Raw genomic sequence first — 12,606 nt, 5'->3', positions numbered from 1 at the left:
GGTCCCCTCTGACTAGTTTATAACAGGCCACTAGATCCCCCTCAGCCTTCTCTTTTGGAGGCTGAACAGGTTCAGGTCCCATAGCCTCTCCTCAAGTTTGTGTATAAGTACTGGAGCAACAATTGTATTTATTGAATCCTTTAATGTTAGACAAATATTACTATTCATCTCCCAGGGCCATTCACAAAACACTACTCATTTTCAAGCATTCTTGTGTACAGGTAATGTGAACAATATTTTTATGTTAACAGAAATAAAGCCTTAGATTTTTCCATACAAACTCTCCACTTAGCATCAGAGTAGAGGATATGTTGCAGTGCCAAGAGGCATACTAAGAAATCCTGCTACCACTGACATGTATAATCCCTGAAGTGCTGATGTGGGCACTTAAGCAATGCATCTGATATAGAGTATATGGAGGTGCATATTATGGAATATGTACGAAGGCAGAAGTAAATATAAAGCATTGTGTATAAGGACTCTGCGGAAAACGTCCTTACTGAGGGAAAACCAAGACTCAGGGATTGCTCCATGAGGAACAGTGTCAGCATCCATTTAAAACTAGACTTCTGCCAACTGATGATAATCCTCATTCCCAGGCACTATGGAGGGAAGGGCGACAATGCTGACTCTGCAGCTCATCTAGCCTCTCTTAGCTAAGGCAAGAAAAGGTTGGAAATCGAACTCGTGTCTCTTACGTTGCAATATCAAAGCTATTCCCTACTTCCCAATACCCTGAATGAGAATGTGCCCTTCTTTCGATTAGCATGTGTGTACTGAACGTATCTGAGTCACAACTCATCAGCATAAAACACAAAATCCACAGAAACATTTGGTTTAATCAAATGTCCTTAAAATCCCACTGATTAAAATATTGCCACTCGGAAGACAATACTGTTACTAGGAAGACATTACATTGATAAAAAAAATGGAACTTCCATGTGGTTTGGTGTACATGTCAGAAATGTACAAATGTGGTGTTGATTTATTCTCAGGAGTCTGACATTTAAACCACAGCAAAACCAAAACAAAACTCCCCGACCCCAGTCCATCCAAATCCCCATGTCCGCTCTGCCATTAACTTCCCCTTAACAACTTCTTTACTTACCCGATCGTAAAGAGTGTTGTCCTCACCATCATCCATAAGTGGGACTGAAGTGTCAAAGAAATGCTTGGATCTTTCTTCTCGATTTTTCATACCTGAAAGAGAGAAAAGCTGGGATGAGTATAATACTTTGACACACAAGCCATAAAGTCACTAAGATTCACTATTATCCTTTTAAAATAGAAGTGCACTGAATATGAATATACAATTAGTAGACTGGTGCTTCTTCAAGTAGGCTTATGAGAAAGCCAAACATACGTAGGAGAGTTATGCAACCAGAACAGTGTCACATCATTTATTAGGCAGATTTTCCAAAGTGACATGATCTGTATTTTAACTGACATGTACCATTTACTAATTGTAGTGACCAGCTTTGCCTACAGTTAAGGTTGATCTAACCAGATTTTAAGTCACTGAATTTCATAAGATTCAAGTACATTTGCACCTTTGAACATTCAGCCAATTAAAAGGAGATATTTTTGTGGCTGCATCTTTAATACCACCCCCCCCCCCCAAAAAAAAAAATAAATCAGTATTATTCAAAACTAAGAGGTGATGTGGGCCCAGAAGAACCTAGATTAGCTTGCAGGGCGAAGTATTTTCTATCTGGCATTGTGGGCTGTTTTCTAACAAAAGAAATCCTCTTGGGAACATCTTAGTCCCAATTACAGATGTTACTTGTGGTACATACAGTGTGCGGTGGAGAGAGATTTAATATTCAGGAAAGAGGTTAAAATAATACTGGGTTGGCCTGGTTACACCCTTTCGGCTATTACATGGGCAGCATACATAGCATATCGCCCATACAATTTTGTATCAATATTCTCTCTCTTTTGTATGGCTGTTGAGTTTTAGTTTGTCAGCTAGTACGTATTACTGCTTGAAGAGTAAGCTACCTCAAAGTAAGTTTCGTAGAGCACATTTTGTGAAACAATAAGACAATTTGACTGCTGACTAAGTTAGCTTGTATAGGAGAGATGGACTCCACTGATTTGTTACCAAGGAGCTTCAGATCTGTACGTGTGTGACATGCTAAGTATATTTATTTTATAAATAAGAAAAACAGAGGCATAGCAAATGGTCTGAGCACAGGCTGGGAGCCTATGAATTCTAATCCCAGTCCTTACATGTGCTTTGTCATCACAGACAAGTCCCTTAGCCTCCCTGTGCTTCAGTCTCCCCCACACAGAAAAAATAACTGATGGTAAAGATGTGTTAGTATCTCACAGACAGCAGGTGCTTGGCAGATGCTTACGTTTGAGATAGTCAGACTGTGCGTGCCTAAAGATGGTGGACAGGTCCTGAAGGGACTGAGCTAAGGAAGACACTACATTCCTGAGAACACGTTCTTCTTGTTCTGTACAGTTTCGTGACCTGCTTTGCAAGACCTGGACTGCTCTCTGACACCTGTGAAATAGCTGAAAAAACAACTGCATTAGTAACAAATATGGCAAGATACATTTCAATCATTACATTGCTCAAGGGATTAATATTTTAAGTTTATGGGCATTTAAGGGAAATGACACTAGTGTGTCCAGTCTGTCATTTGAATGGGTATAAAAATCACAGCACAAGGATGAAGAAAAAACCCTAAAGCTAAACATAAATGAGTTTTCTGTAAATTAGATTTTGCAACAGGCGTGAAGATTTCTAATTAAAAGAATGAGAGCACTTGTATTATGAATCAAGGAACACAAGAGGGCATGCAGGCAGTTCTGCACCCCAAAAATACTTCCTTTATTATATCTGTTCAGACTGGAGGTTGCAATTTCATACAATGGTTTTGTACTTTTATAAAGCATTTGCAAATGTAAGCTAAGTCTTGCCATTCTGCTGCAAGGCAGATGAGTAGGTTATTTCAGGTGGGTCAACAAAGGCACAGAAAGAGTAAACTACTTGTCCAGGATCTTGGTGAAAAAGTGACATAATCAGACACACAGCCCAGAAGCACTGGTTCACAATTACCTAGTAAAAACAACAAAATGGTCCTATTAAAAATAGTTTATTTTGAACAAGTCACTGCCACATGGGGAAAGAGCAAAGTATAACTACAACTTCAGAACTGAAAACAATTAGCATCTTCTCTACAAACACTTTCATCTGTACCTGTGTGATCTCCTGGGTAGTTATTTCTATTGCATGTTCTTCTTCACTGCTATCATCCAAAGTAGGTCTGTTCAAATGTTTGTTGTGAAGACTGGCTAATTCTTTCATTTTCTGTTTTATCCTGGTGATATCATATTGAATCTAAAAAACAACCCAAACAACAGAGAAGGGAAAGTGAGTAATGCCAGAGGAAAAGCTTTGACAAATACCAGACAAATAACTTATGTGGAAACGTTCACAGAAGTATGTACACTATACCAGAACAGCCAAAAATCAATTTAAATCAACACATACAAACAAAGCTGACCTCTTAGTGATTGAAAACTGATGTGCCTTTTGTGACACTGCTGCTCTTTTGACATTTTTACATTCTTTATTTAAAATCAAGTAGATTAGACTGTAATGCTTTCAAAGCAGCAACAACCAAATACGATATTGTTTTTAAAATCATATAACAACAAAATTCACAAGTCCTGGGTCTAACTCAATCCCCCAAAATCAGATTTCACAGGGAAGGTGAAAAATCCAGGTTCTATCTTCACCTCTAGCTCCGGGTGTTATAAACTAAGCAAGCATAACAGTAAAAATCAAGGGGCAGATTCCTAAACTGGCCTCTAATAATAAAGCTACAAGCAAGCTGTTTGTCCTAGGGATAGTCTGTCTAGCTCTATGCAACTGGTGGGTTGTGCGTACAAAGTGGCGTGACTGCAAGTTTTGTGGGTACAACTTTTTGGAATCTGGGAACAGGATCGTGTTCTAAATGCTACATGACATGCCCAGTCCACATCCTCCTAGCTTTTCATTTGGACAGCTGTTTGGTGGCAGTCAGGACAGCCTGCTCTTCTAGGAGGTACAGACAGCTTGAGCAGCAAGCTTTGCGTCTTCACTACTTTGTGGCCTGCTCTGTTGCCTTCCTTCAAGGGGGTGCTGTAAAGCCTCTGCATTTGTTACTGCTTTAACCATAAGTCTCAGCTTTTGAAGGAAAACTTTGCTTACTCAGGGAACTTTTTTTTTTTTTTTTTAAGGACTAGAAGAACAAGGCTTTCCAGTACATGCCTCCAGGCAGTCTCCTGATATGTTCCAGATAACTCTGGAGTTTAATTCTGGGCTACATGCAGGGATCACGCCTACTACGACTGTGGCCTCTGAATAGTGCCTTTTCAATCCATTTGCAATCTGGCATTCCAGATACTAAACTTAACTTGTCTGAAGTCTTTCCTAAATATTGATGGCAGCTGATCAAACAGCACTCAAATTTACAAAACAGAACTTGCTTCAACTAACTTTAAAAAAAAATACTATTACAAAAAACTGTTAACATTACATTTGTCAAAACTACATTGTAAGTACGTTTCTTTTATGGAGAACAATACCCAAGCACCGGGTATGATAGGGTTACCAGTCAGATCAGTGTACGTAACTTACTTCTTCCACTCCATCAACCCACTTGGGTGGTAAGCGCTTTGTTACACCGATTGCTGCTTCAGGATCTAAACTGATCCCTGACACTAGTGCCATGCGATCATCAGCAAGCTAGAGAGAAAGGAAAAGCAATAAATTTAAGAGACAGGAAATTAAGTCTATTTAAACTATACACAGGGAGTCCCAGTGTCTGTAACTACTGTTATTTATAAAACCCAGGTCTATTAAAGTACTTATAACTTGCACAGGTGGTAGACTATATTTCTGCATGGCTGTAATTTGCTCCTTTGTGATGGCTTGTTGCTCCACCCACTAATTAGGAATGTTCCCTCCTGTCCTACCAGGGAAGAACTGCAAGAACAGATTCTAGCAGGCAGAGCTAATTCTGCCCTCTTACCCCCTCCTTCAGGGAGCGATTCTGCCCTCACTGAAGACTCTTTATTGGCACCTTCTGGCCCCTGGAATCCAGCTGTCAGAGGGCATTGGCTTTGTAGCTGAACCAGAGATTGGAGGGAAGGAACCCCCTGAGGCTATGGCAGATGGTTTATATTTGGAAAAAAAAACCATCCCAAAACCTAAGGGCAGATGGAAGGAAGACAATCCAACCCCCGCAAAAATAGCAAGCAGGGAACCCAGAATTGGAACAGAATATTACTGGAACCTGAGGTATTATGCTTATGGGGCATATTTAAAAAGTGATGATATGCCTTATAATAATATGCCCACATGCATGCCCTAATCAGTTCATACAAATGCATATTACCTCTGCCCTTCTCTCTACCTCTGTGCTTACTCTGTGTCGCAAGTGCTTGGTGCCCAACTCTTGTCTATAATGCTAAATCGCCTTGGATGGCACAACAGTGCTGTGAAGAGACCTCTCACATAGCTCAGCTATCGGAAGCAGCACCTTCACTAACATACCTTCATCCAGATTTATTAGCATGAAGCACTTTGCTAATGCACCTCCACTGCTTCTGTTGCCTGAACTACTTCATTTGGAGCTAGCCTGGCATTAGCTGCTGAGCAACTAGAGACTTAAAATTCTACGTATACCCGCAGATGCGTAGCACAACTGGGCTTTGATCCTGAATATCGCCACAAATATATAGGAGCAAGGAAATAATCACACATCCAAAGCAAGCCAAGGAAAATTAATTTATGAAAAAACAACCCCCAGACCACCTCAAATGTACCAGCAGTGGTGTTAATGTTCCTGGGGAAGACAGCATTTAAAAACAACAGGCTAGAACTGCATTATGCTTTGCACAGCTGCATGAATACAACCCCTCCCCAAAGATCCTCTGTGTATCACAATTCACAGGAGTCATGTAATGTGACTAACGTAAGGAGATGTTTCATAGGTCTGATAGAGTTTAATGTCATTAGGTGGTGGAAGTACAGCTATTTATCTCAGCATTGTAGCGGTGTGAGAATGATGTATGTTTTTCAACAATGACATCTGAAAACAGAGTTCAGATTTTGAAGAAAGTACCCGGAGAAGAAACAGACTTGAAAACCAGAAAGGCTTTTGTTTTTCCCCCTCCCCCTTACAGAGAACAAAGTCTGCAAAGCCACAAATGCTTAGAGTAAGTGTGCGGGAGCTGTGGTTTTTAAATCATGCTATCACGTGTAAGTCAAATCAACTCTGCTTCACCTTCAAGAGATATCTAAAGAAGTAAGAGAAGCAAAAGAGAGCATGTCTTTGCTTAGTTTGGCAAAGACTAAAAGCTCTGTTCTGATTCTGGACATCATTAATGGTGAAACATGCTCATTCATCCTCACTCAGAACTGTGTCCTCAAGGCTTGGGGTGAGCTGAGCAAACATGCACATTTATTTCTCGGCCCTATCACAGTTTCTTGGCATCCTTCTGTAGGCATCCTCCCTTTTAAAAAGCTACCTTCAACAGGAAAGTCGGACACTGATTTACAGAGGCAGGGAAGAGAGTGAGGGAACTTATTTGATACTGTTCTTCTGAACTAAGTTAACAGCTCCGCTTTAATCGCATCTAAAATTAAGAATACTGAAAGTAGCTCGTAATTAAGAAAGAAAGAAAAGGAACATATTATGTAATCACAAAGTGTAAGGTTCATTAAACCTCAATAACAGCAACATAAACGTCAGAGATAATGTGAGTAGCGCAGTGCAGACTTAGTGCTCCTATGGCACTTGACTTCCAAGTACCTCAAAGTGCTTTTCACACTTAAATAAAGCCTTATAAAATCTTTGAAAAATAGGTATACATGTATTGCTGATGGGGAACACAGAGGCATTGAGACGCTAAATGCCCTCTCAAAAACCAGAGCCAAGGACAAAACCCAGGCCTTCTGACTATTGGATCAGGGTTTTTAATTTAATTCAGGCAATCAGCCTTCTCGCCTCTTTCATCCAGTGATGCACTCAGTGCAACTCTCTGCTGTTACAAACAGAAACAGTCAACTTCTACCCAGGAAATTTGACAAATGACAGACTGTAATTTTTTGGGGTTAAATCAAGAACTAGGTCAAAGAACACATTACAACAGTAGAGAGTCGGCATCATCATCATATTAAAAATATCAGGAAGCGCTCTGAAGTGTCTCCTTAAAAACAGTGCTCCAGAAGAAAGGCCCGATTTCTTCAAATCATTCTGGTTAGGCAATTCATTCTGGGTTATACATCTTGTCATCTACTTAGACAAAATAGCCATCCTTTATAGTTCTGCAGACAACAGGTGTATAAACAGGTCCTAACATTTCCCCATGTAAATACTGTACTTACTCAAATATAAGACAAGGTCTCCCATTCCTCCCCCAGTCAACATGGGGTAAAAGCCCCTGGTCTTAAAATCACATGCAAAGTGGACCGGGAAGCAGGCAGCTGCTGTGGTTCTGACTCTGGCGTGAGCGGGTCAGGACCACAGTCAGACCCACAGCAGCCTCCTGTCCCTGCCTCCACTTCCCCTCTGCAGCTTCTGCCCCCCACCTGCCCCCTTCCCTTCTCCTTACTGTCAGGCACAGCTCAGTCCTGGCCTGGGTCTCTCCCGAGCACAGGGCACCTGCAAACTTGTCCCCTGCCCGGTCAATCAGCAGCACTGCATGGGCAGGCAAGGACTGAGCTTCCATGTGTCGTGCTCCAGGATGGAGCAGCCCAAGCAGCATCTGACAGTAAGTTGGGGGTGAGGGGGAACGAGGGTAAAAGAGGCAGAGTTTGGAGGGGAAGAGGCAGAGGATGTGGGGAGATGGGGGTGAGGGGTGCAGGTGGCAAGAAGGCTGCTGGGGGTGGGGGGTCACCCACTGATTTTCTTGCTGTAGCAGTAGGGGGAAGGGGAAAGGAGCAAGGGGAAATGATCCTCTACTACTTAGATTTTATACCTGGAAAATCATAATACATTAATAAAATTTCCATATAGAAAACTTAATTATTGGGGGGTTGCCTTATATTCAGGGTCATCTTATATTGGGGCAAATATGCTACTTAGGCCTCAAAGGCTGGCCTATTGCTTCAAATTCTATTAGGCAATCTTAGTCCTATTGAAATTTATGTTTTTGGACCAAGTCTGATGGTTTGTAAGATCAGGCACTGCAAAAGAAGAGTATTAGTAACTGCATACAGTGAAACAATTAAAAATCTTGAGTGTGCACAGTAAATCTGGCAGGCAGCAATACTACATGATTATCACTGAAATGTCTCATGAAATCTCTTTTGTGCCAATGGGAAAGCTGCCTGAAACTTAGGTGAGGGGGTGGGGGAGGGGGAAATCAGGCAACATCTCATAATAAAACACTTATCGCTTGACCTCCACTTGTGAGATTTAACTAACTCATGGTCTATAAAATGCGCCATGATAGAACAAGACATGAAAAACAATACCTCATCCAGCTCCTGATGTGAGATTTGTTGATCCCATCAGCCCCATCCATTTAAGGGCAGCAGAGGGTAAGGAGACACACACAGGACAGAGATAGGGTATAGTCAGTCGAGAAAACATTGGAACTTTTTTTTTAAACTTGTCAGTTTACCAAGAACAAACCAGATACACTCTTAAAACATGGATAATTAAATACACTAATCTTGATTTATCTACATTAGCATTTAACCTGCTGCACAAATACACATTTTCTTTATTTTTTCCAGTTGATCGGTAAACAGAAAGAACCCAACAGTTATGTTTTTTCAATTAAGCACACATCATAAATATAATTTCAGTGATCAAAATATCAGACGGAAAAAAGTAGTGCGAAGTGTGCACACATGAGGTACAAGAGTTTAACAAAGCAATCACCATATGGCCATATTATTGAAAAATCCATCATACACTTTGAAACACTTGATTCAATAAAGAAACTGAAAGATTAAGATTTATGCACATTTTAGCTTGAAATAGTTACTAGGCAAAATGTGGAAAGATGTACACTTTACTGATAAGCATCCAGCCACCACAAAATAAAACAGGAAAAATGAGAAAAGGAAGCAGTGTTAAGAGCCTATTTGTGCTATACTCCAGCTTTGCAACACTGCTGCCCCACATGTTTAAAAAGTGTAGGCTAACAACTACAATGCACCTTTCCCAGTAATCAAAGTGCTATTTTTGGATGCACAGAAGATTCATTGAAATGTTAATGAGGTAAACATTATATTGCAGTTTAGGCCAAAATGCTTTAAAAAGGGAAGGTGTCAAACTACATTTAATTCTCTATTCTATTCACAGATTCACTTTTAGAAATAAAACTGTATTGTTTAGGGAGCTTTCAGTATTTGCTTCTGGTTCTTCAAACGTTAAGTGCATTGATTTTATTGCAGTCAGCACCAGAAGGCTAACCTGTACTAAAGTTGAATTAAAAACAAAAAGTTCTTTCTTAACATGGAGTCTCACACCGAGGAAGGACAAGGAGGCTTTGCTACACTGCCCTACTAGCATGGTGCGACCCTGCTCCAATCTATATGGATGTCACAGTGATAGCACCTCGGAAACATGCAAGATGGCCCAAGCTAGGCAGTCTTGTCCTTCTGCTGAGACAAGTATGTGATTAAACAAGAAGCAATTATGGAATAAACACCTGTCCATTATGAACTCATTTCACATATGGCAAGGAGTCGTCAATAAAGACTTTCAATAACTGATAATCTTGGCTGCATTTGAACCTAAGAAAATAGATTCTGTTCCATAAACGTTGGTAAAATGTATGGAAAGCAAAGGGCTATTATCCTATCATCTATCCAACAGAAACTACATGTACTTGGCCAATGGATTCCTATTCCTTCTTGTATTATGAATAGCTTTTCTAATTTCAAGGCAAGTATTAAACCTTTTAGAGGTCTAAAAATATCCCAATGATGTAAAAACTGCTAATTACAATTTGGTGAAGTACAATTTTAATAATAAGCAAACAGTTCCAGACTAAGATGCACTGAAAACATATAAATGAAATCATTAGTGTTTTATAAATTAAATTCCATAAGGATAGGCCACTAAATTTAGCAATAAACAGAGTAGTCCATGGCAGCTTTTTCTTACAAAAAAATCACAAAGGCAAAGTCACCGAGAAAGAAAAGAGGACCCACATATGCTTACTAAGGCTATTCTAAATAAATGAGTCAAACCTAAAAGCAGAATGATAATTTTGTACTGATGTGGTTTTGTTTCTTTTCCAACCAGAAAAATCTGAGTGGCTTGCTCGTCAAGCAGGATGCTGCGTTCCCAAGATCAAACTGGCTCTGTTAATGTGCCTTTATAAAATCCTCTTTATGCATCTTGCACAATGATTATTTTATTGGCAATTTCAAAGCAGCCTTGGAATCTAAAGTTTTCCATCAGAGTCTGACCAGGCCAAAATTTAGAAACAGCCACATGAAACAGAGTGCCAATAAACCAGCAGCCTTTTAAAGTTCATGTAATGTGACACTCCACTAGAACTGAAAATTTTTTCCTTGAAGTTTTCTATCAATAAATGCTTGTCAAATGTATAATTACTCAATCTCCAAATTCTGAAAATAGCATTACATAATGATACTTGGCACAGTGCAGGAAAGAAGAGAGACAGCTTATACTTTTTCCGCACAACCACTACTTGTTCTCTTTTTACCTGGCTCCCAAAAGAGACTGTATCATTCCTCTTAGAGCACTTTATCACCCAGTAGCAATCTAGAGGCTGAAGTTCGTTAGGATTGTAATTCTCTTTGCTGGAAGGACAAGTGGTTACGCATGACAACAAAATGCTCTGTGCAAGTATCTATTTTCCTGTTTACTGGGGGAGCACCAAATTCAAGGGTAAAAATATAACCATCCAGAGGCATAGGTCTAGTCCGAGTTATCTTCAGTTTTCAAGACGCTGGCCTGATCCTCACGATTTTGCTCAAGACGAGCCCAATCACATCTGCAAGCAGGATCAGGGGCTAAGTATATCTGTACACAAGTCATTCAGTTTTCCTCCCCCAAGGTTATCATTTTTCCATCCTAGAATTTCATCATCACCTATTTTAATGACGCCACGTCTTCCTACTATGCACAGAACAGCAGCTGTTTTTACTACAGTAACATGGCTTTGGATAAAATGCTACGCAAAACCTGTGTTTTTCTACTGAACCGAGTCCTGGTTTCAGAAAACAACAACAGGGAAACTAACAGCGGTCTGTCCAGCCGGTGTACATTGGCTTGCAAGTTCAGTTGGAAGCCTGTTGTCTCCACTAATAAGTGACATATTCTGCCAGTCCTTCGACGCTAATACAGCCATAGCACTCCAGCCTGGAGGTGTTAGTTGCAAACACAACAGGGAAGTTTTCTATTACAGGCAGTCCTCAGACTTACAACACAATTGATTCCTGAAAACTGTGTCTTAAGTCGAAATGTTGTAACTCGGAACCGATTTTCCAATAGGAAACAATGTTATAAATGGGGGACTGGTTCCTGAACCAAGGCCCAATACCCTGTTTTCACCAAAAATAACCCAGAATTTTGTACTCAATCAATTATAGATGAGTAATATAGCTACATCAATATATGTATACTGTAAATAGCAATCAAATGGATTTGGAAGGACTTCTTTGAGGTGATTTTGCTGGACTTTTTGAAGGGCTCTTGGTTGGTTTCTTCTCAGAAGTCCTGGCTGCAGGTTTTTCTGGAGTCTCATCTGCTCTCTTAAAGACAGTGTCCAAGGAAGTTTGGACAGATGTTCTCCAGGGAGATGGGCAATGCAGCGAACTTGTTCGCTGGCATGGTGGGGTGTTGGATCAAGCGTTGTAAGTTGAAACTGATATCAGAAAGTTGAAACAGGGTGTTCATTGATGAACGCTGCGAGTGTGAAACTTTGCAACTCGAAATGTTCTAAGTCGAGGACTGCTTGTATCTCTGTTTCCCCCTTCCTTTTCCTAACAAGACTCATGGACCTGTCTTCTAACTAAAACAGGAGACAGCACAGGCGCCAGTCACTGTCTCACCCGGAGGAGACCAGACTCTGCACCTGTTGTCAAACCTGCCTCTTAGCCCCCTTTTGCGTGACGGCACCAAGACACATTTGCACCCAGCGGCACGCTGGTGGGAAAGGCCCCGATCCCGAGATAACACAATGGAACCCCCCCCACTCTCGGCCCAGGGGCACAGACGGGCCCGGGCCACGGAAAGGAGGGGGTGACACGCAGGGAGCGAACAACCAAGTGCTGCAGCAGGGGAGCAGAGAGGAGACCCCCCAGAGGGGTCGGGGTGGGGAGGAAGGGAGTAGGATGAAGGGAGAGACTCACCGCAGCGGCCAAGCTACGTGAATGCAGAGGGCTGGAGGAGCGGGGACTACTCACTTGCTCGGCCAGCAGCTGCCGATTTTGGATCGCGTTGTTCCGCAACAACAAGAACGCGTCCGTTAAGCGCCGGGTGGCCATGGCGCGGGCCCCCGCCCTAGCTCAGCCCTGACCCCGCCGCTCACCGCGGCCCGCCGGCGGAAGCCCAGACCCCGGCTCCATCCATCCCTTCCTGCCGGAGCCGCGGCCCGATCGCTTCCGCCCGG

The 12,606-nt window shown here is 41.5% G+C and overlaps 1 protein-coding gene across 4 annotated transcripts in view; it reads right to left on the bottom strand.

Moving 5' to 3' along the window:
- The window catches only part of STX16 (syntaxin 16), a 20,678-nt gene extending 8,082 nt beyond the window's left edge, over positions 1 to 12,596 (bottom strand). The window contains exons 1-6 of one of the 4 annotated variants that reach the window (XM_019548187.1): positions 12,347 to 12,596; positions 8,483 to 8,494; positions 4,637 to 4,744; positions 3,212 to 3,352; positions 2,361 to 2,523; positions 1,109 to 1,200 (exon numbers count right to left, since the gene is read on the bottom strand). In XM_019548187.1, the coding sequence (XP_019403732.1) occupies positions 1,109 to 1,200; positions 2,361 to 2,523; positions 3,212 to 3,352; positions 4,637 to 4,744; positions 8,483 to 8,494; positions 12,347 to 12,481 (651 nt within the window). In that variant the 5' untranslated portion in view covers positions 12,482 to 12,596. The remainder of the gene's footprint in view (positions 1 to 1,108; positions 1,201 to 2,360; positions 2,524 to 3,211; positions 3,353 to 4,636; positions 4,745 to 8,482; positions 8,495 to 12,346) is intronic. The other 3 variants (XM_019548189.1, XM_019548188.1, XM_019548190.1) reach the window with 3 other exon arrangements.
- Between the last annotated feature and the right edge of the window lie 10 nt (positions 12,597 to 12,606).

This window comes from Crocodylus porosus, unplaced genomic scaffold (assembly GCF_001723895.1).
Source record: "Crocodylus porosus isolate Cpor-Errol unplaced genomic scaffold, CroPor_comp1, whole genome shotgun sequence".
Taxonomy (NCBI): Eukaryota; Metazoa; Chordata; order Crocodylia; family Crocodylidae; genus Crocodylus; species Crocodylus porosus.
Note: the sequence above shows the minus strand (reverse complement) of the source record. Positions and strands in the feature narration are given on the sequence as shown.